The 23,472-nt window shown below is 35.6% G+C and overlaps 1 protein-coding gene across 4 annotated transcripts in view; it reads right to left on the bottom strand.

The window, feature by feature from the left end:
• The window catches only part of LOC115220397 (oxysterol-binding protein-related protein 11), a 158,821-nt gene that overhangs the window by 101,753 nt on the left and 33,596 nt on the right, over positions 1 to 23,472 (bottom strand). For 3 of the 4 annotated variants that reach the window (XM_036509896.1, XM_036509895.1, XM_029790518.2), the window contains exon 2: positions 6,576 to 6,635. In XM_036509896.1, coding sequence (XP_036365789.1) covers positions 6,576 to 6,635 — 60 coding nt within the window. Of the gene's footprint in view, positions 1 to 6,575; positions 6,636 to 19,469; positions 19,578 to 23,472 lie in introns of those variants that run through there. The other variant, XM_036509898.1, reaches the window with a different exon arrangement.

Genomic DNA, 23,472 nt, shown 5'->3' with positions numbered 1-23,472 from the left:
CTACATTGGAAATACTCCAGTTTTATACACTTTCAGGACCCTTTTACATATACACACAAAGAGACAAAGAGAGAGAGAGAGAAATTGAATGAACTACAAGTTAAACTCACGCCCACCAAGTAACTACAACACATATCCATTCCCTGTAAGACAGTTAAGCAATAGAAATTAAGAGCTTTAATCATACTGCTTGTGTTTATAATTATAGATTTGTTGTTGTTTCTTAATTAAAGACCTCTTCATGTGGTCCCCGTATCTATGCTAGGCCTCCTAAGGTTATCAAAGCTCAGCATATGTGCTGATTCTTTCATTCAAGAATCTAATGCTGTAACACAATTACTTACTAATGTATCAACAATATGTACAAATCTCTATATATATAAATGGCAAGATGTCTGTCTGTGTGTGTGTGTCCTTTATACAAATCCACAATTTTTCAGTTAGAGGGCTCGCACTTTCTATGGTCATTCAAAACCATCCAAGGGTGGTCGTGCACATCTTTACATTTCCCCAGTCACCCCGCAAAGCCATTAAAAAATCAATAGAAGTGACTTTTTTTGTGAATTTTCTATCCAAAACCCAATCAAAATGCGCGAAACTTGATATGCCAATTGAATGCCAGCTAGCTGCATGTGATTGGTCGGAGATTTGGACAGTACTCGCGTGTATGTGCGCACGCACACAGCTGTATATGCAAATGAAGTTCAAACATTGAGGGAGCTTTTACTTAAACAAGACAAGCTAATGTAGTAGCATTCAAAGAAATTCTTACTAGATTTCTTTCATTTATTTAATCTTCCACCATCATCTTCTATCTAGTTTCCTGACTTTGCTACAAACTTTGAAGTTTTCACATAAGGCTTGCCTTATCCAACCAAATTCTTGTTCATAAGACTTCCAGATATTGGTAGATTCCATTTCTATCCACTGACACACAGTCTATGAACATATATCTGGCTGTAGAGTTCCTCATGCAACAGGCATAATATCCTGTGGTTAGGATGGATCTTCTAACAGCAACCTGTCCTACTCTTTCAGTCACCATTCCTGTTTTCCTAGAATCAAGCAATGTTTTGAAAAACAAACAAAGTAGAATTAGCCTCAGGTTTCTACATCTGTAGAGAAATGTTAGATGCTCTGACATTCAGGAAGTTTCTGCTACAGTTTTTCTTATTGTCTATTTTTGTATCTAAAAAGGTTTATATCAATTTGATATTTTTGATCTAAATGTTTGTGATCAGACTGCTTAGCATCAACTGATTTGCCTACAATCATAAAAAATGAAACTTAAAACTCAAAAATACTATAGCCTCAGGTTGACCAAATGTATCCATGGGTAACAGAAATATTAAATTCAAAAAGGGGATCAAGGTTGTTGGGAAAATGGTGGATAATCTTGTGGGCTTCTACCAAGTCAGAGCTCAGCATTACAGGAAAGGAAAATAAGAAGCTGTTATATTTATTGTTCTTCCTAGAGCATCAGTAGCATAAATAAAATGGCTGCTTCAACTAATCATACCTGTAACCATTGAAAAGAAAAGATAAACAAATTTATAAGCAAGATATGGAAAACGGGCATAATTCTACTTTATTTGGATTTCAAGGATGAAAATGAAATAACATGATGTCATAATGACAGATATTTCACATTAGAAGCAAATGAGATTTTCCTTTCCTCAGATGTAAAATTATGAGAAGTTGTTTCTTTTTAATACAATTTCAATTAATTAAGAGTTTCAATTTTCTGAATGTTGAGATTGGCTAATTGAAAGGAACAGAAACATTTGCAGATCAAGTAGATTGCAAAGGTATAACTGAACCATAATAATATGAATATTATGATAATAGGAAGGGTTTCATTAAACATAATTTATGTTAGTTATACTCTGCTTTGGGAACTCTTTAAAATGGCAATTAAAAAAGTTCTGACAAAATCATAAATGGCCAGTTCCAGTTACATACCGAAATATTTGGTTAGACTTTAAAAGGAAGAGCAAGCATGGTAAAGTGGATATTGAACTAATGATGGTGAGTAGTTTACATATTCTTAAAATGTTAACTGGTAGTTAGAAAGTAGCTGAGTTTTAGAAACCTACCCATATGACATGAAGTCAATGAAAGAGGCTTAGTTTTAGAAAGTCAATCAAAGAGAAAACAAAACAGAAACTAAATTAAATAGAATCAGAATTCTGTAGAACGATAGAGTGAGGAATATATTCCTATCACTATTGTTACAAGGTCACATGACAGTGAATGGCAAGGAATTCCAGGTCGTTATACATTGAACAACAGATGCATTCACATTTTACAGATGGAATGTAAACAATAGATTATTTAAAGGTACATGACAAAAGAACATATTAACAGTCATAATAGTTATCTCAAAATATCATGAATAAATGTAATTACAAATTCTTTTACATAGAAAATTCAAACAGTGACAAGATCAGATGAGAGAAACTAAAATGAAATATCGCCAGTTGCAGGATTTAGATAACGTGCACTTTATATATAATCATGTATTTAATTCAGTTTGGTGTGTCCTAAATTTTGATGACAAGACCAGAATGGCCAACACTCCTACCTTGAAACTTTCAGCATGATATTCTAAGGAGGGTAATTTTTAGTTTGAATACTCAGCCCCTACTGAAATGAATTTAAGCACCACTTGAGAATGATAGTATCTGATGCTGGGAAACGTTAACACCGACCAGCTTTTACCTCTTGACCTATTTTCCAAGAAGTGGTTTAGACAGTTCTGCAAATTCAGACATTTCCAAATGCATTTTAATAAAGTATTTTGCAGGTGGTTGCTGGCAGAATTAAAGTGTCAGACAAAATACCTTGTAGTATTTGGTTCAGCCCTTTTACACTCAAAGCTCAAATACCACCCAGGTCCACTTTACTTTTTAATTTTCCTAAAGTCATCAATTAAACCCAAGAAAATGGTGCCCCAGTATGGCCACAATTCAATGACAGAGATCAGTGAAAGAACAAAAAGGTCCATTTTAAATACTGACTTTACATACAGTTGTAGTAACGCAAGTAGAACTGATGTCTTACAGATCAGGAATACAACACCGCAACATAGTTACTAACTAATGTGTCAACAGGGACAACTACTGAGTACAAATGAAGTCAAAATATTGAGGGAACTTTTTACTTAAACAAGACAAGCATTAAAGAAACCTTTGCTAGATGAGATTATATACTCCAAAACATAATTCCTAAAACAACAAACTTGACAAAGGCAAGCAGATCACAGATAGCTTAATGGCACAGTATATAAGGTGTAATTTAATGGGAAACGTTTGCCTGATGTTTCAATCCATCTCTGCCCACAATCCCTAGCAGGGACATGGGGGGGGGGACCTAAAGCACTTCAAAGGGTTCTCTCCGAAGCAATTGTCATTATACTTTTCAGCAGGATTCCTAGGTGTGACTAACTGTGATTCTGGATACTATCCAACCATCGCATTCTTGGTCTGCCCTTAGATCTTCTGCCTATTGGCTCATCTTGAAGAATCCATCTTGTGATTCTTTCCAAGACATTCTAATTATACATCTGCAGTACCAGAACTGTGACCTCTCAATGTAGAGAAACAGAATTTCAGCCTGGAGAGATTCCCTGATCTCCAAGTTACACACCTTGTCGAGTAATGTTATTCCAGAGACCCTTCAGTGGAACCCAATTTTGGCCCCTTGTATTTGCAATCATACTCTTTTGGTCATTACCCAACATTCATGATCATAGGTGAGAATAGGCCTGAAAACTAAATTTCTTTTTTTTTTTTGTAAATGTTTCAAGAGAAATTCAATTCTTAGTTTAGTGTTAATGTTGTTCCTTTAAACCTCAATCAACCAAAGCTAGGATCAAAGGCTTTCCAGTTGTGGCCATGTGGTCTTTTCAAAAAATCTATAAGACTACATTGTCTAATGCAGTCCTTTGCATATTTAAGGTGGTATATGTGATTTGAGTGAGGCTTAGCTGTTATTTTTAGGACATCAAATAATCAAATATAAGCTACCTTGTTGGTTCAATTTATTGTTAATAGACTGGATTGGTTGGAGAATAAACTTGTTTTAAGGCAAAAGAGAGTGATATTTGGGAAAGGTCTAATGTTATTAGCAAAATGGAAAGGCTTTGGTGGGCCCAAGGCTATAGTTAAATGTCTGAGGTACCACACAGTGGGACTGAACCTGGAACCATGTGGTTGGGAAGCAAGCCTCTTACCACTCAGGTTAAAAACACAAAAAGTATAAACTGTATTCGATGCATAAAGGACACTTGAGAATATTAAACGTAGTTCAATTTCAGCAGCGTATACCGAGGAAAAAGGAACTTTTAGTGTATTAAAGCACATAATATAGGCCTGACTTTGTTTGGGACACAAGGTAACTTTTTGAGATGTTTTGATGAGAAAAATGCATCTTGTGGCTGTGTGGTGAGAAGATTGCTTCCTAACCACATGGTCCCAAGTTCAGTCTCACTGCATGGTACCTTGGGCCAGCCAAAGCCTTGTGAGTGGATTTGGTAGACAGAAACTGAAAGAAGCCCAGCATGTATGTGTGTGTGGGTGTGTGCATGTGCACGCACACGCACTTGTCTCCTGCCACTGCTTGACAAATGGTGCTGGTGTGTTTACATACCCATAACTTAGCAGTTCAGCAAAGAGACCAATAGAATAAGTACCAGGCTTAAAAAAGAAAAAGAAGAAATCCTGGGGTTGATTCATTCAGCTAAAAATTCTCCAAGGCAGTGCCCCAGCATGGCCGCAGTCTAATGACTGAAATAAGTATAGGATAATGAGATATATGCCACCAAATAATGTATCATCATCATCATCATTATTGTTGTTTAATGTCTGCTTTGACAGAAGCTGGCCAGGTAGAAGACAGCAACAGACTTTTGTGTCTGTTTTGGCAAGGTTTTTATGGCTGGATGCTCTTCCTAACACCAACCATACAGCAGAGTGGACTGGATGCTTTTTATGTGGCACCAGCACTGGAAGGGTCACCAAGTAACTTGCAAGACAAAGATCCTTTGAGAGGGGATGGGGCATTGGAGGAGGTGATCTTGTGTCAGATGATGAAAGGTTACAGTGTGACAGAGAGAGAGAGAGAGAGAGAGTGTGTGATCAAGAGTGAGGACAGAAACAGGTGTACTACAGTAGAGAAGATACATGGTTACAGAGAGAGAGAGAGAGAGCAAGAGTGCAAGAGAGAGAGAGCAGGAGAAAGATGGTGTCAAAGTGTCAGGGCATATTCACAAGGAACAGAGATCAGAATATTAATGTATAAAGGTATATTATATTATAGGGGAGAATTCACAAAAAAACAACAACAAAAGACGAAGACAGGTGGTGTAGACAACAAACATATGTATTAGTATAATGCTCGGGAAGTGATAAAGTCTTTAATGTTTCGAGCCTATGCTCTTCCACAGAAAGAAACAAGGGGAGAAAATAGAGAAAATAAATATTTTATTATATCTGCAGCCCACCCAGTAGACATTAAATGTTAAATAAAACTAGGACACATACTTAAATAATTTGTTATAGTGAGCAACTAAACAATATGACATCAACATTGTGAAAGGATATAAAAGGTGGGAAACCAAAGCAAAAACAATTCAATTTCCTATTTTGTGAGAAACCAGAGTGGACAGTGAAGTGATCCACCAGAAAAATGTGACAAAAATAATAGCACAAACTATGGCTGATTCAATGAAAAGAACAATGATGGTAGACAAAGTTCCATTTGAATGGAAATGAGATTGGGAGAAAATGAAAAGTAAAATGGAAGGCAAACATTGAGAAAAGTGTCCTATATGAAGGGGTGCTGAAAAGTACCTGGCTTTGGGTAAAAGGAAATACAGGAGAATCGCTTAATTATAATTTTATTCTACATATTCCCCTCTCAGATTCACACACTTATTGCAGTGATCCTTCAGTTTTTCTAAGCCCTGTAAAAGAACTCGGAAGGTTAGGCCTCCAACCAGGCCTTTTGCAATACCCTTAAAGCCAGGAACCTTTCAGCACCCCCTTCTAAATACATTGTAATTCCATGTATTACTATATGTCGGGTGTGGTTAAAGAAAAACACCAACTGCTCTGCCTGTAATGCCAAAGCCAAAATGGTAGCTAAGATCATGGAGGTGTTTGAAGATCTTCCCAGGGACCCAATGTAGAATGCATGTGGCAGGCCCTGGAGGTCATAGTGGAAGCTGAGGGCAGCTACTTTGAGTAAACCCTTATCTCCCAGTCATAACCTAGTTGATATTTGTTATTTTTTTTCTAAATGCATTTATTTTTGGCTGGAATATTGTGTTCCTTTTATGCAAACTGTCAAATTTATCCTGGACACCCTGCACATGCATGCATACATGTACGTACATGTAATTTAATTCTGCAAAGTTTTCCTTCATTTCTCATCAACTCACCCAAATTGCTGTTACTTGTAAGCAATCAGACTCTTGCTTTGGATATCATTTCTGCTAAATTTTAATGAGATCTTTAACTAAAACAAATACCTAATATCTGTTGAGTAAAGGAGAATAAAGAAGAAACACTTACAGAGATATTTTCCCTTGGTTTATAACTGGAATTATGTAAACTAGCATTTTGATTTGTTCCCTGAAAAGTAAAGTAAAAAAATATTTAAGAAAAATAGCTACATCACCATTTTAATTACTGTAAATCCTCGAGTATAGTCCACCCTTGAGTATAATACGCAGGGGATTTTTAGGAGGCTGTACCTCTGAAAAACCTAAACCTTGTGTATACTATGCACCCCTTCTCTAACTTGAGTCAAGGAGGTCTATATAACGTCCTTGGTTTGTAAAACTGTATACAGTAATGTCCTTTATTATTATTGTATATATAACATAATGCAAACATGTAGCTTTTTTGGGCATTTTGTTTGTAGAAAATAAAGAAATAACAGTAATAACGTTTAATAAATGTTGCTTATTGTAAGTTATGGATGATTCTTTTATGACTTCATTGCTTTCAGGCTTAGCTTAAGGTATTTTCGTGCTCGGCATCACAAAATGCGTCTGAATAAAAATTGCTGGACAGCAAATAGAGACTCGGACATTGCTTAGAAAATAATTCTCATTTTTAACCTCATATAGGGATTTTAATCTTTAAATTTTGGGGAAAAAATGCGGATTATACTCGAGGATTTACGATATTATTATGGAAGAATAAGGTGGTGAGCTGAGAGACATTGTTCGCACACTGGGCAAAATGCTTGGCTGCATTTAATCTTTTCAGAACTTGGTGAGGCTGTCAGGTAAACACTGAGAGGAATGACATGCATGCTGCCAGAACATGCAACAATGCATAACCTCTCTCCAGCTTCATTGTTTAATATTTGCTGGAGATGGATGTGCATCCATAGACTATTCTCAGGAGTAATCACAACAAGCTGGTTCGTATTCAACAATAGTTTCTTCCTTCCGATGTTTCTCGTGCCACCCGGGTGCATTGACACCCTAACTTACTGCCAGCACACATTTTCATTCTCCACACTTTTGATAATGGTACTTTTACCTTTTAGCATTTAGATTCCTATGTTGAGTGTTATGTTTGTTTATTCACAATGTTCAGAATTAATCATGCATCATCTCATAGCTTTGAGATTTCCATGATGTGATTGTTTATCTTTAGAATAACATTATAAGGTAAGTATGAGAAGCCAAATCTGGTTTGTTTCAACATAAAATAAGAATATATTGGCTGGATACGGCCAGCTTAAATGCTGAAGGTTTGAAGTCCTGAGAGTCACAAGAAGTGACTGACTTAATGTTTCATGCCAATTCACAGTTGCCAATGGCAATAAATCCTCCATCACAATTTGATTTTAATCTCAAAATCCATTTGTACTATAATTTAAGGAGGCTGCATCAATACAGTCTAGGAACTTAATTGCTTGCTCCCTAATTGTTAGAATATGCTCCTTTCCAGTTTCAAAAGAAAATTCTTTTATTTGACTTTGAGTTATTAAATGATTAATTTTTTTTTGCGGGGGGTGGGGGGTGGACTTTGATGTGCCACTCACATTGCTAGAGTTGCTCCTCCAGCAATATTAAGAGAGCTTCTCTCTTTACATGCAGAGGTGACAGTACTAGGTATCCTCTGAACAGCCTCTTGTCCTTCTGAAAACCACCTCTACAGCCATCATAAAGAAAATGAGGCAAATGGTACAGCCATCTTAATGCCAGTGGATCACCAATTTTTGGGACATAATCTCTGTAACTACTGATCCAAAGTACTGCAGTAAATGGTCCTTCACATACCCCAGAAGGCAAAAAAAAAAATTAAAATAAAGTACACGGGAAACAGAACCATGTGCATTTGTAAACTTAGACCAGCCAGCTTGAAGGTGATTTCCTCTCTTTTTTTCATTGACAAAAACAGAACTCCAAATTATCTGAGCATAATCAAGGCTGCCTGGAAATTTTGGGGAATACTAGTTTCTGAATAGTGATTTTGTTCAATACTAGGAACTTTGACTATTGCTATTTATCTCTTATTATAAAAGGCAGATTTTATCTGCCTCCCTTTGGGAGTTATACAAATCTACAATATAGGATTTCTTCAATTACAATTTACCTAGCATTTTTAACAGTACAATGCATCGCGTCATGCCAGGTCCAGTTTTTAAAATAAAAACTCCAATTAAGCAAAATTTACAGAAAACTCACATTCTGGTGTGTGTGTCAAATGCTTTTCTTAGTCTGGTTTACACCACACGCAAACGCACACACACAGTGTGCAACGAATAAAATGAAAGTAAATAGCGACAGAGTGATTTGAGGAAGACTAAACTGAAGGTATTTAAACCACTACTCAAAAAATAAAAAAACACAGCAAATAGAAACAATAAATACATAACCATTTACTCCTCACACAATTTCTTCAATTAGAATTTACCTAAGATTTTTCAGAGTACTTCAGTGGGTGATGCCATAAAAAATTTCTTTCAATTTTACCACCAATTAAGACAAAATTCGAGAAAACTCAATATTTTACATATCACTCCGAAAGCATTGATGTACATGTGTGCGTGCGTGAGTGTGTGCGTGTCATTCCTCACACACACGCATACACATACATATACACTACATACACATACAACTACATACAAACACGTGTGTGTTTGTTATTAGTAAACAGTGTTTATGTATAAACAGACGACACTTATATATAGTTACCAAGCCGCCCGAATTTACCTATTCATATTTAAATGAGAATATCAGAGCTAATCTCTTTAGTACATTTGTGAAAACACGTATTATACTTCGTAAACACTTCAACTACAGTTCTGTACAAAAATCGAAGTGTAATTTTAATTCCGTGAATTATGGGAGATTTTTTTCCGAAATTTGTTCCTATTGTGTTTTCAAAATTTGTAATTCTGACAAAAAATGGATACGAATTTCATTATATCAAGCAGCGAGTCAGAATTCGAAGGATTTTCTACTGAAGACCTTCATAAATCTAACTCTATGACTGAAAAAAAAAAAGCATCTTTATATAAGAGTGAAGTTGTGTGTCTGTCTCCTACGATTTAGATTCCTAACTACTCCCACATTTTGCGGTGCAGTTTAACCAAAAGCGGGTATCTTATAGTCGTGATTCATATCGAGCCCTTCTGGGTATTAGCGTGAGTCTACGATTTAAAAAAAATTTACCATCATATTTTTTCCATTTTAATGCATTTTTTTCACTTTTATATAAGGGAAGTAACTCTCTAAAAATATCTACGATGTGTCAACGATTTAAAAAAAAATTTACCTTAATTCTTTTTCAATTTTTAATGCATTTTTTTGCTATTTTTTGGCTATAACTCTAAAAATGCTTATATAGTTATTTCCCTTACAAACCCGAGCAACGCCGGGCGATACTGCTAGTATATATATATATATATATATATTATTATCTCTTATTATAAAAGGCAGATTTTATCTGCCTCCCTTTGGGAGTTATACAAATCTACAATATAGGATTTCGTCAATTACAATTTACCTAGCATTTTTAACAGTACAATGCATCGCGTCATGCCAGGTCCAGTTTTTAAAATTTAAACTCCAATTAAGCAAAATTTACAGAAAACTCACATTCTGGTGTGTGTGTCAAATGCTTTTCTTAGTCTGGTTTACACCACACGCAAACGCACACACACAGTGGGCAACGAATAAAATGAAAGTAAATAGCGACAGAGTGATTTGAGGAAGGCTAAACTGAAAGTATTCTGTCTATGACGCTGATAGATACATGAGTAAAATGTATGGAAGCTAAGAGCTAAGAGTGAGTGAAAATGTTCTTGGAAGAGAGTAAATAGCGAGAGAGAGAGTGATTTGAGGAAAACTTTACATTAAATAACCATAGTGGCTTGTGTTAGTAATAAAGTAAACATACACTCATACATACATACATACATACATACACACACACACACATACACACACACATACATACACACACACACATACATACATACACACATACATACATACACACATACATACATATACATACATACATACATATACATACATACATACACACACACACATACACACACACACAGTATTGAAGCTTGAGAAGAATCAGATACATTTGCAACACATCTGTTGAAAATATTATTGTTCACACACATACATATACATATATACATACAGACAGACAGACAGATAGACACACACACACACACACACATGATCCAGCATGACCACAACCTCAAGGCTGAAACATATAAAAGAATAACAGAATATAAATGTGTGCAAACTACAAGAAATATTAATGCAGTATATGGGGATTGGACAATAAGCGTAAGGCAGTGTCAATGGTGTTCCAGAAATCCCGAGCCATAAACTACAGCCTAGAAGACGAGCCTCATCCTGAAAGATCTGTAGAACTCGACAAGGACATCCTGAAAACCCTGGTGGAACAAAATCTCATCGTAACTGTTGAGGAACTAGCAGAGAAGCTTGGATTTGGTCATTCAACCATTCATTGACACCTGTGTGCTATCGGAAAAGTCAGCAAATTGGGTCAATGGGTTCCTCACGAACTTTCCGAGTCTAATTGCATGCAGAGAGTGAATGTATGCTTTTCTTTGCTGTCACATCTCACCACTACTGCGCTATGTATATCTATATATATAAAACTGTAGTTGTGTGAGTGTCTGTCCCCTTCGATTTAGATTCCTAACTACTCCCACTTTGCGGTGCAGTTTAACCAAATTCGGGTAGCTTATAGTCGTGATTCATATCGAGCCCGTCTGAATATTAGCGCGCGTCTACGATGAGTCTACGATTTTAAAAATAATTTAACATCATTTTTTATTCCATTTTAATGCATAATTTTTCGTGTGTCGATGGCGGCGGAGTTGGCGTCCACGCTCACACCTGCACCTGTGGGGAAGGGAGTGTAAGGAAATCAACGTCGTAATGCGTTGTCAAGGAGACCAGTGTTCTTTTAGAACAACGACTTCATGGCTTGAAGACAGCAAAACAGAAATGGCTAAGAAAGCGTCTACATGAGTCTACGATTTAAAAAGAAATTTACCATCGTTTTTTTTCCATTTTAATGCATTTTTTCGCTATTATATAAGGGAAGTAACTCTCTAAAAATGTCTACGATGAGTCAACGATTTAAAAAAAAATTTACCATCATATTTTTTCCATTTTAATGCATTTTTTGCTATAACTCTCTAAAAATGCTTATATAGTTATTTCCCTTACAAACCCGAGCAACGCCGGGCGATACTGCTAGTATATATATATATATATATATATATATATATATATATATATATATAATATATATTATATAGAGGGCATTATTACATATAAATGCCTCACGCTAAGAGGGACATAAGTCATTTCTACCAAAAATTTTACTAATCATACCCAATGCAGTTTTTCAAAGCAAGACATTTAAAAAATGAATTTAGTCTTATATCACCTGTGATTTCGCGTCCATGCTCATCAGTAAGACTGATTCTGAACATATCATAAATAAATGACCAGTACCGTCGAAGTCGAACAGCCAACTGCTCTACTCTAACGAAGCACATGGAGAAGTTTACAAATCATATATCCGGTAAATGGCGGGCTTCTTCGAACTGCATTTCGGGTAGGAAAAGTTTTTTCGGAATAAATTTAACAATTAAGGATAACTTCTTAATAAGGAATCTTAACAAGAAATTATCAGGTAGATAGCGTGAAAAACCTCATAAGAGAAAAATTTCGAAAATAATTCTTTCTTATTGAACATATTAATTTATATTATATAGAGGGCATTATTACATATAAATGCCTCACGCTAAGAGGGACATAAGTCATTTCTACCCAAAATTTATATATATATATATATATATATATATATATATATATATATATATATAATCAAAATAAGCTGCCCCAGCATGGCCACAGCTCATGAGCTGAAACTAGATAAAATAAAAAATAAAAACAAGGATATCCAAGGTAGTGTAGTACAATCGTTTCATGCTACTTCATTTTATTAACACTGTAAGTATTATCAGTTTTAAAATGTAAAGCAATCTTCAGCCACATATAGAATTTTTTTAATTAAATGGACAATGTACATTTTTATACTTATTTCATTTGCCAACATTACAAAGAGGGTAGATATATAGACAGAGAGGTTAAATTTATCATTATATATATATATATATATATATATATACACACACACACACACACACAGAAAGGGAGAGAGAGATTTCAAAACAAATTATTGAAAAAGACAACCTAAAATTGTATATAAGCAAAGCAAACCTATTATATTTTGAATTACTAATTTGGAATGGTATTTACTCTACTCGTTATTTGACATATTTCATTTGGTATACTCAGCATTTTCTGCTTTTCATTTTAATAACAATAATCTATTTCCACAAAGGCAAAAGTCAACCTCAGCCAAATTGGAACTAAGAACATGAAGAGAGATGAAATGCCACAAAGCAGTTTGTCTGGTGCCAATGATTCAGACAGCTGGTTGCCCAACAATAACAACAATGATAATAAACACAAAGTCAGTTAGTCAAGACAAGAAAGGTATAGTTGATTGAATTAAATGAATGCAGTTTATAACTGGTATTTAAAGAAGAAAGAGAGAAAAGGTCAACCTTGACAGAATTTGAACTTAAAACATAAGGAAGCAAATGATATATATACATGAGAGAGATAGACTGTAAAACATTTAGTACAGTGTTCTAACATTTCTAGTAAAATGAAAAAAAAAAATTAAGAATGATAACAGATGGAGGAGGCATGGCCGTGTGGTTATGAAGCTCCCTTCCCAACATTATGATTTGGGGTTCAATCGCAGTATGCATCACTTTAGGTTAAAGATTTGCAAGAGGATTTGGTAGACAGAAACTGAAAGGCGGCAAGCTGGCAGAAACGTTAGCACGGCAGGTGAAATGCTTAGCGGTATTTCGACTGTCTTTACGTTCTGAGTTCAAATTCCGCCAAGGCCGACTTTGCCTTTCATCCTTTCGGGGTCAATAAATTAAGTACCAGTTATGTACTGGGGTCAATGTAATTGACTTAAACCGTTTGTCTGTTCTTGTTTAGCCCCTTGTGGGTAATAAAGAATTAAGAAACTGAAGGGAGCTCATCATACACACACACACGTGTGTGTGTGTGTGTGTGTGTGTGTGTGTGTGTGTGTGTGTGTGTGTGTGTGTGTGTGTGTGTGTGTGTGTGTGTGTGTGTGTAGTGCACGTGTGTGTGCTGTTCCTCCTTGTTTTGACATTATACCAACCAGTACATGTATATATACCTACAAGGGTTAGTATAAATTATATAATTTATTCTAACCCTTGTAGGTATATATACATGTACTGGTTGGTATATTTGTAGGTAACACAGTTGTGATGCATTAATATCAAAATTAGTATCCATTTCTTTGCAGAGTGTAATTTTGATCTCTAGACCTCTGGGTTAGGAGCCCAGCATGCTTCTGCTGCACCATTCTGCTTGACAAATGATTAATCAAATATACGTAGTGTATTATTACTTATGTTGTCAGTTCTGGGTTACATTACTTCTGTCACATCATTCATCATCATCATCATCGTCGTTTAACGTCCGTTCTCCATGCTAGCATGGGTTGGACGGTTCGACCGGGATCTAGGAAGCCAGAAGGCTGCACCAGGCTCCAGTCTAATTTGGCAATGTTTCTACAGCTGGATGCCCTTCCTAACGCCAATGTGTTATTTATATATTCATTTCTTTACATTGTACAAAATATACCAACTACACAACACAAGCTGTAGCATTAGTAATTTACTTACTGAAAGATGACATTTCACTCAGTCAATACTCAGAATTACATCTGACAAACCACATACATATGCTGAAAATTTGTTTGCAAGTTCTAGAATGGTTTCCCCGCTGCATCATAGTAAACAAGCTTGCCAGTATATTTCTAATGAGTTTACCAAATAAATCATAATATAAAAAAAAATGAATGACTTGTGCTTCTTGCCTCAAGGCCAAGACATTTAATTTTTTAGCATTCGGATTTCTTTGTCAAATGTATTGCTTATTTATTCACGTTGCTTTGAATGAATCATACATTCTCTTGTGGCTGCGAGATTTCAGTGGTGTGTTTGTATATTTTTAGAATGACATTGTAGGGTAGGTGTGAGAGGTTGGATCTGGTCAGTTTTAAAATAAAACAGAACATTCAGGCTGCCGGACATGGCCAGTTTAAATGCTAAAGGGTTAAACAGGTAGACATTTGATAGTTCGTTTAATGTCCGTTGTTCCATGCCAGCATGGCTTGGGCAAAAGGTGAGGCAGGATTTTTACAGCTGGATGCACTTCCTGTCACCAACACTTGCCTGTTTTTCAAGTAAGGGAGGTTTATATTTTAGAGGAATTTGAAAGTGTTAAAGTAATGGATAATTTGTTTACAGAAAGTGTCAACAAATGTTACAGGCCAACCACAAATGGTGACATCACTGACCAAAGCCATGAACCAGCATAGTTTTTGTAAACATTCACTCTGTGTGTGTGTGTGTGTGTGTGTGTGTGTGTGTGTGTGTGTGTGTGTGTGTGTGGTAAATTTATTTCATTCTATCAAGTCAACCAAATTTCCTCGCAAGGCATTGGTCAACTTGAGGCTATAATTAAAGACACTTGCTTCAGGTGCTGTATAGTGGGACCGAACCCTAAGCCATGCAGTTTAAAAACCTTTGTGTGTGTGTGTGTGTGTGAAAGAGAGGGGGAAAGAGAGGGGCGGGTGGGATATAGAATTTGGTATAAGCAGCTAACACACATCTAGGTGAGCAAGAGAGAGGAGACACTTTAATCTAGCTGCAGAGAAAGTTTCCACTGCTAACAGGATAGTTTATGCTCTGAAATGGTTGGTGATAGGATAGGCATTCAGCAATAAAAACCATTCCAGAAACAAAAAATTACATACAAAACAACAAAGATAACCAATTTTCTATGTTTGTGTTTGTCAGACAATGAAAAACCTATCCAACCCATGCAAGCTTGGAGAAGTGGACATTAAAAGACAACTTTCCTTACATACACGGATAAGTTTGTGGGATACGGAAACTGAAACTGCAGCTATTTAAATGAATGTATTTGAATCAAAAGGATAGATCGTTAGCCACTACACACATTTTTTTCTCTCCTTGTTTTTTCTGTGTCCCTTTCTGTAGAAGAGCGTAGGCCCGAAACGTAAAAGACATTTTCTATTCCTGAGTGTTATACTAATACACTTGTTTGTTTTGTACACCACCTGTCTTCATCTTTTGTTTTTTTGTAAACTCTCCTTATAAAAGGGAGTTACTCTGATTTAAAATGTCATTATTGTATTATATTCATTGGTTGAAGCCAGTGTCACATAACTAGCACCTGTGCTGGTGGCACGTAAAAAGCATCCATTACACTCATGGAATGGCTGGCATTAGGAAGGGCATCCAGCCGTAGAAATCATTCCACATCAGATTGGAACCTGATGCAACCCTCAGCTTACCAGTTTCAGTCAAACCTGTTTCTTTACTACCCACAGGGGGTTACACACAGAGGGGACAAACAAGGACAGACAAAGGAATTAAGTCGATTACATCGACCCCAGTGCGTAACTGGTACTTATTTAATCGACGCCGAAAGGATGAAAGGCAAAATCAACCTTGGCAGAATTTGAACTCAGAACATAGCGGCAGACAAAATACCGCTAAGCATTTCGCCCGGCGTGCTAACATTTCTGCCAGCTCACCACCTTTCAGTCAAACCATCCAACCCATGCCAGCATGGAAAGCGGATGCTAAATGATGATGATGATGATGATGATTTAGATCACTGAAAACAGCTGAAGGAGTATAAAGTTATAAAGGCTTCACAGATTGAAGCAGTCTGCTGATATGATTTGCACCTCTCACACATAATCTTTGAATATTTTGGTTCCCATTATGTAGGTTATCAACACGGGATGCAAATATACACTGTCTGTATGGATACTATTTTGGATAGAATGGATAGAAGGTAGATTGATATGGCTCAGGAATAGATTGGCAAAGTCTATGACAGCCCTGAAGTGCAGTTTGTAAACGAGAGTCAGGTTTCCTTATAGTTTAGTTTAAATTGATTACAGCAGGAGATGCAAACCCATTTTGTCCAGGAAAGGAACAAGTATAAACCTGAAGAAAATGTGTAGGAACGGTAAGAAGATTTTCCATCATAATTTGAAACGCTTCAGGATATTACAGCCATAATATTGGTCCTTAATTTCTTCCTACCACCAAAAATGTTAAATAAACATTTCTCTTACTCGATCATTGTCAAAAAGTTACAAGTTGACATTTTCCTTTCTACACCTGCCACATATCAAACAATGTTTTACAAACATTAAAGAGAAAAAAGTGATTGCTTAACCCTTTAACCTTCAGGTTACTCTGTCAAATGTATTGCTTATTTATTCACATTGTTTTGAAATTAATCATGCATTGTCTTGTGGCTTTGATGATGCAAATGTTTATTTTTTGAATGACATTGCTGAGTAGATGTGAGAGTCTGGGTCTGACTGGTTTGAACATAAAACAGATAAAATATTTGGGCCAGTTATGTGGTCAGTTTAAATGGTAAAGGATTAAAAGGTTTTTTTTAATCATTTGTTAGTGATTACACTTGAGCAAGCAGGCCAAACAGACTTTAATACTCAGCAGAAAACAAAATAAACAGATTATTGTGAATATTAACCCTTTCGTTACCAACCCGGCTGAAACCGGCTCTGAGTACAAATGTCTTGTTTTCATAAGTTTTGAATTAAAATCTTCCACCAAACCTAAGTCACAAAAACTAACAAGCTAGTGTTAGGAACATAAAAAATTTATGTTCCTAACACTAGCTGAATGATAAGTAAGTTATTTTACTAAATTCTTTGTTATATTTAAAGTAATTGAAAGAAACACAGAACATCTCAAAATAAATTCAGTAATGAAAGGGTTAAGTCTTTCCCTGGTGAAGAATGTCCCAGATGACATAAACCAGTGACTTGTGGCTAGTAATTTCTGTGAGCTGTGCAAGCCATGTACATAGGTACCATCAGCAAGGTAAAAAGTTAAAAAGATTCCTTTCTACTACAGGCACAAGGCCTGAAATTTTTGAGGAGGGAGCTAGTCAACTGCTTTGATCCCAGTGCTTAACTGGTACAAATTTTATTGACCTCAAAATGATGAAAGGCAAAGTCAACTGCAGCAGAATTTTGCCAATGAGTTACAAGTTTGTTTATTCTGGTAATATAAAAATCTGGAGTTCTGGAGCTGGTGAACTCTTTGAATATACTTTCAGCATTGGTTTGATTTTTGAACTCCTTTTGCAGGAAACTATCAAAGTGCTTGAAAAAGTGGTAGTCAGGTTTGGGGAATAAGCTGGGTGGTGAAGAACTTCGAAGCCAAATTCCCTCAACTTCTGGAGTGTCATTAGTGAAACGTGTGGTCGAGCATTGTCATGAAGAATGATTGGCCCTCTTCTGTTGACCCTTATGGGACGGAAGTGGAGCAGATTTTCATTCAATTTGGCAATTTCATGGCAATACGTTCCTGCAGTAATGATTTTTCCAGGTTTTAAGAAGTTACAGTGGATGAGTCCAGTTGTACATCACCAAACAGTCACCATAACCTTCTTTTTGAAGAGTTCAGGTTTAGGAAAAGTTTTCGGTGCTTCATTTTGGTCCAACCACTGCAAAGAACGTTCTTTATTATAGTACAGAACCCACTTTTCATTGCAAGTTACAATATGGTCAAGAAATGGATTGGTCTGGTTACGGAGAAGAAGCAAATTTCATATTTGCACATTTTCTAATTTTCATTCAAATCATGTGGTACTCATTTGTCGAGCTTTTTTGATTTTCCAATTGCATGCAAATGGTTACAGGCAGTTTTCTGGCTAACTTGAAGTTCTTTTACCAGTTCTCGAGTGGTTTTATGCGGATCTTTCTCAATGACAGTCTTCAGTTGACCATCATCGATGGCAGATGAGTGTCCACTATGCTCACAACTTCCAAGGCTCAGTTCTCCACTGCAAAATTCTTTAAACCTTTCAAAACTAACCAAGCTGAAACTGCCTCAGGCTCTGTAGTACGTCTTATTTTCATGAGTTCTAAATTAAAATCTTCCACCAATCCTTAGTCCCAATTTATATTCCTAATACTAGCTTAATGATAAGTAAGTTATTTTACTAAATTCTTTGTTATATTTAATATTAATTGAAAGAAACACAGGGCATCTCAAAAGAAATATGGTAACAAAAGGGTTAATGCATTTTCAAGCTGACCACTCACTGGTCATTTCCTCACCAAACATTTCATTGATATCGTGAGCAGTTTCAGCTGCTTTACATCCTTTTTTGAAGTTGAATACCAAAATTGTTCGAATATCGCACTTTGACAGTTCCATTTCAGACGAATGTAACAATGATGAAAAAAAATATCAATGTTAATTTATTGATGCATTTGAGCAAGTCTATGTCTGTATTATCAGACAATTGCAAATAAATGCTTAAAAAATATTCAAAACTCTGGAAAAATCTGGTACAAATTCTTCATGGTTCAAAATGTTGCTTACTTTTGACTCAACCTGATATATAAAACGGAAATCTGCGTGTCATGAGCAGAAGTAAGTTCCAACATTTCCAAAAGGTTCTTTCTTCAAAAGAAATTAGTGCATAGGATAGATGTGAACGAAATGGAGGAATTTTATTCACATCCTTCAGATTCATTCAAAACTTATTTAAAAAAATAGACTTACAAATAAATAAATACATTCATTTGAATAACTCTGCTTAATTCCATTCAATGACAAATATAAAATAGCAAAAGGACAACTCAAAGAAAATAAGAAGCAAAAAAAAGAAAAAAAAAGAAGAAAAACAACTTGTGCAAAGATAACGTTCAAACACTGATTACCTTGTTCTCTGGTTAAGCAGCATTTTACCTGAATATATGTCTTTCAGATATTGTAAACATAAACTGGTCTTCAATGGAAAATGTCTTGCTTCACAGACAAGAAATCTCTAAACAGAAAATCCATACCACACGATGCACTTTATGCAGCTGGTGAAACAATACTCACTGCACTCACTAAAACTAGCACTTAGCAGCCATCAATTGTACATCAGCAGCTCGCAATCACCGTTTCCCTTTCTCTCTCTCTCTCTCTCTCTCACTCACACACACATTTGTGCACTCACTTTCTCTCGTTACTAAACAATATCAACTTTATTATAGTCTAATACTTAGTCCACCGTAGAATAAAACTGACCTCTTTAATAACCAATATAAGTGAGATGAAAGTTCCACTGAAGTTTTGAGTATTGTTATTCACATAAATACAATGAGATAGACATGTGATAGAGAGTGTGGGGGGGGGGAAGAAGTTCCTTAACCCTTACAAAAGTGAGACTGGATTTTATAGCTTCACTTACAGGGCACTTTAGTATATTTACTTTCTTCACGTGATTTCAGGCCTAAGCAGGAGATACTCTTATAGTCTAGTAACTCTTCTAACACGCGTTTCTGTGCATGTGTGTGTGTTTGTGCCTAAGCATGTGTATGAGTGTGTGGTGAGTTCCAAGTTGAGGGGGGAAAATACTTAAGTGTTATCCAGGTTAAATAAACCTACATTAAAATCTCACATATGCAATACCGTGAGTTGAAAAACTTACATTAAATGAGACATTCCTTGCAATTAGTAAAGAAAAACTCCCTCCAGGAGTATCTGAAATCTAGAAACAAGCATTAAGGGAGATAGCATAAATAATAGCAGGTACAAGCATGGCTGTGTGGATTAAGTAGGTTGCTTCCTAACCACATGGTTTCAGGTTCAATTCTACTGTGTGGCACCTTGGCCAAATGTCTTCTATTACAGCCCTAGGCTAACCAAAGCCTTGTGAGTGGATTTGGTAGATGGAAACTGAAAGAAGCCCATTGTGTGTGCATGCCTCTGTGTGTGTGTGTGTGTGTGTGTGTGTGTGTCTTCTAGCCTTGACAATCATTTGATTGATATAAATGAATGTCATTCATTTTCAATATTATTCAAATACATGTCTGGCCAGGGGGGAAATATTACTTTGCTTGGGAACAGATAAGAGCTGGTGACAAGAAGGGCTCCTAGTCATAGAAAATCTACCTCAGTAAACTCCATGCAATACGTGCAAGCATGGAAAAATGGACATCGAAATGATTAAGGTGAAGGTGACAATAGCAGTTACTCCAAATTTCTGGAAAATGAAGATGTGGTGAAGAGTGAATTTTGTACTTTCACCAGGTAACCTCAGAACACTCTGAACAGCATCATCTTTATTTTCTATAAATTTCAATTAACTGATATTACTGGAGTTATTTCTGTTACTTGTTATTTTTTTTTTTTTTTCAGATTTTAAACAGCCACAGAAGGAATTTTTGTTCACAAATTGCAAGGTTTTTTCATTTACTCTCTGAGGTGTCTGGCATTAAGAAGGACATCCAAGTATAGAAACCAAGACATTGGATCATAATGCAATTATCAAACTCATTGGATTCTCTTGAACTGCCCAACCCATGCCAATATAGAAGACAGACATTAACTAATGATAACATATATATATATATATATATATATATATATACGAGCAAAACGTCCCCCCCCCATCCAATGGACAGTGCTGAGTTGTCAAACATTTAAACCAAATTTTCTCAAAACAACTTGTCCGACCTTCCCATAGGCCTCCCCTTTGAGAAACACTGATTTAACCTAAATTTGAGACACCAGCAAAAGACGGATTTCGACTGATGTACTTGCACGTACAAACGCATGTTCCCACGGCTTTATCAATCGAATTCTCACCTGGAAATCGTTTTTTGTAATTTTTTCAAGACTTATACACACCCTGATACCGTCAGTATCTACATATCAAATTTGAACGCAATCGGATGGAGGATACCCGAGATCCTAGAAGACACACACACACACAGACAGACAGAACAGATTTTATATAATATATATATAACATATTGATACTATAACCAATTATTAGAACTCAATATACATATGCTTTAGAATAAAACATCAGGTGAGTATATGTGTAATAGGCTCCTTTCAGTTTGTCAACAAAATCTAATCATAAAATCTAATTATTTAATAGGATCAAATATTTACAGTCGTACAATAGGAATCTGATTTTTAAGATTTTTGCTATCTATTAAATTGTGAGCCAACTTCATTTCCAGTTAGAAACTGTAATTCTATAAACTAAAACCGATTCAGGATAGCTTTCAGATGTGTCAGTGGTAAATCCTCCCAATTTTAACTAAAACTCAATACTTTAGTAGCAATCCACCTCAAAAAAATGTTATTTTCAGTGTTGCTATTGTTTAACTCTTTAGCATTTAAACTGACGGATCTTTTCGGTTTGAACAGCAGTTTTTTCTAGTGGTGTCATATGAAATTCTCACCCATAATTATGACCCTAGTATCGATCTATTGCATTTCAATCTGTTTTAGAGTTAGGGTTAGGGGGAAGGGTATCTTTTTTTCTTCAGAAATGTAAATAAACCCAATCTGTTTCATAAACAAGGGACATATTCATACGGCACAGGATGTTTTCACCTCAACAGACATCATTGATTGGTTGAAATTGCAGAAATTGAAGGAAAAAAACAACAAATATCTTACAAACTATAGAATTTTCTCAATAAAGCCAAGAGTAAAAGATGTTTTATAAACACATTCTACCAGTATACGAGTTTAAAAGTGTTTAGTTACGTGGAAATTATTTTAAAAAACTGCCCCCTTCAAACCGAAAAGATCCAAACTGACCCCTATCTAGCCTAATATTCTCCCTGTTTTACATTCAAAAGAGCCAGATCTGGTATCTCACACCTACCCTACAATGTCATTCTAAAAATAAGCAATCACACCATTGAACTTTCGAAGCTAAAGCATGATTAACTCAAAACAATGTGAATGAATAAGCAGAGAACATTTGACGACAGAATAATCTGAAGGAGCTAAAGGGTTAAATCTAAATATACAATATTCTAATTAGAATCTAAAGGACAATAGCTTCTCCGAGAAATACAGCAATTTAAAAGATGTGCTTTGTAAACTTAATGTATTTTCAACCTGAAGTAGACCAAGGTCATTTTTTGTTGTGTCCCCCTACTCCATCGACACACAAGTTACAATGTTTTTAGTAGGGGGTTACTGTGTTGAATCAACAATATACACTAATGGTCGTTATTTTAATCACCCTGAGGAACGAATGGCAAGACACAATTAATAGGATATGTATTCAGATCAAACACACAAGCAAACTGGCTTCAATAAGTGTACAGTTTTGTGTCATTGTGTCAACCGTTTCACATCAATCTTGAAGCAGTGAATATCAAATAAATATAAAACAAATTTTCATAAATTATTATTATTATTATTGTCTTTATCTGACCAAAAACAGAGAAGTTATTGCTCTTCTCACTAAAATAATGTCTTCATTCAAATTCACACACCCACACAATCATATACATATACCAACACACACACACACACACACAGATCATTAAATTTTACTGAACAAATCTTTTGTGAACTACAAGCTGGTGAAGGACAACATTGTTCGTGTTACAAATTGAGTTATTGATTTTATAACCAAAATAATGAAGAAGGATGGTTTCACTTTAGGTAAAAAAAAAACAAAAACAAATATAAATAAACGATGCTATATAAATTTTACTTGCACAAGATTAAGTTTTATTTGGATTAATTCACCATGCAAATTTATAATACGTGCCAGTTCTACATGAATAGAAGCACAAATATAGTAAAAAACTAAAACAAAATAAAATCAGTGACAGAGAATATGTCTAAAAGTGCAGTAACCAGAATTCTGTCATTTGTTCATATAAATGAGTATATAAGTAAATAACAAAAACG

The sequence above is a fragment of the Octopus sinensis genome, linkage group LG16 (assembly GCF_006345805.1).
Source record: "Octopus sinensis linkage group LG16, ASM634580v1, whole genome shotgun sequence".
Taxonomy (NCBI): Eukaryota; Metazoa; Mollusca; class Cephalopoda; order Octopoda; family Octopodidae; genus Octopus; species Octopus sinensis.
This window is presented reverse-complemented; position numbering and strand designations above follow the sequence as displayed.